Genomic DNA, 1464 nt, shown 5'->3' with positions numbered 1-1464 from the left:
TTGAATCGGAGTACTTGGGCGCCACGTACAACACTTACTGTTCGATTCTTGGAGAAAAAGCAACTGTATACTCCCAGACTTCCTTACATCAAATCCCGGCGCTATTTCTACGAGATTTCATTGTAAATGATCTATAGGAAACTCTACAGTTCAAAAGCTTACCAGCAAAGCAATGTGGAGATTGTTAGGCTCAATTCTTTCATTTTTATTACGTAGTAGCATTCTTTCCCTCCTGTGTGTTCTCGATCTACAGGTCTCTTCTTGCAGATATCTAAGATATGGCTCAGGGCAAAGCCTTCTTCAGGTAGTCTTGGAAGTTCTCCTCCATTGCGACCGGATGTCCGTTAATGATCATGCCCTCGGGCAGTAGCACATTTTCCAGGTTAACGTATTTGTAGCTGCCACTATCATCCATGTTATATGTGGCCTCAAAGCTATCGGCCTCTGCGAAAATGTCGATGAGCCTGGACACTGTGAGTTTGGGATCGTCCACACACCCAACTAGGCGCACTAAACACTTTTGATCGTGCACAACACCATGGTACTTCTTCACATAACATTTCTGGGGGCAGTCATCGCTGCCACTGCTACTAAGTGACTTGGGGTCATACTCAGGTTTCCGAAGATTCACGGAGCTTCCGGCGCTGGCGGTAGCGACGACGGTGGTCACAACGGAGAGGAGACTTATAAACTTCATTCCGGGGAGAGGAAAGAAAGACAAATGCGTTGGTGCTTGCGAATTGAAGAATGGCAACGAGATCCGTTGACGGGTAGCAACCTCACCGAGAAGCGTGTTGTTTATTTTGATAAACTATGGTAAAATTTCATGTTGCTGACGTAAACTATCCAGGATTTCGTGCAATCAAGAGTTCCGTGCCAATAGTTCGATTTGCACCAAAAATTGGTCAATTCTCGCTTGGAAAGGTTCGTTGGAAAGCCTACGGAATAACAAACCCAACGTGGGTATTTGCGTGGTTAATCATGCATTATTCTCTGAAATATTCACACAAACGCTAATCATCGCCCGATGCACTGATGCTCATGCTTCATCTCGCTGTTTTTTTTTTTTTTTTTTTGCGAAGTTATATGTAGTATAAATTTCAGAGGATAAGTGAACGCTGTAGCGAAGCGATTGCATATCTCGGTAATCCCTGTTGACCGCTGCACTCCCCAGATTAAATCCCAGATATAACTGGGATTACTTGCATCACAGTAACTAGATCGTCTTCGACTTAGCTGGGAATACACTTCTTTTTCCGCAACGAAAGATACTCAAAACAGATATCAGAGATTCAGTCACGTGCGTAGTTTGAATTTACTTCGTACAACATTATCTGCTAGTACGCGTAGAATCCTTATTCTGCAGGCACCACCAAGATACTAGCGGACCGATGGACAACAATATGTTCTGGATACAAACTATATAAAAGAGAAAAACGACTTCAATAAGCCACGCTCTTTGAA

At 43.5% G+C, this 1464-nt stretch overlaps 1 protein-coding gene across 1 annotated transcript; it reads right to left on the bottom strand.

Annotated features, from left to right (window-relative positions):
- Nucleotides 1-283: 283 nt before the first annotated feature.
- PPTG_12944 (hypothetical protein) lies at nucleotides 284-697 on the bottom strand (the record flags this gene model as incomplete). The annotated part of the gene is made up of 1 exon (XM_008909690.1): nucleotides 284-697. The coding sequence occupies one exon, from the start codon at nucleotides 695-697 to the stop codon at nucleotides 284-286; it is 414 nt and encodes a 137-aa protein (XP_008907938.1).
- Between the last annotated feature and the right edge of the window lie 767 nt (nucleotides 698-1464).

Source organism: Phytophthora parasitica (genome assembly GCF_000247585.1).
Source record: "Phytophthora parasitica INRA-310 unplaced genomic scaffold supercont2.34, whole genome shotgun sequence".
NCBI classification, from domain to species: Eukaryota; Oomycota; class Peronosporomycetes; order Peronosporales; family Peronosporaceae; genus Phytophthora; species Phytophthora nicotianae.
This window is presented reverse-complemented; position numbering and strand designations above follow the sequence as displayed.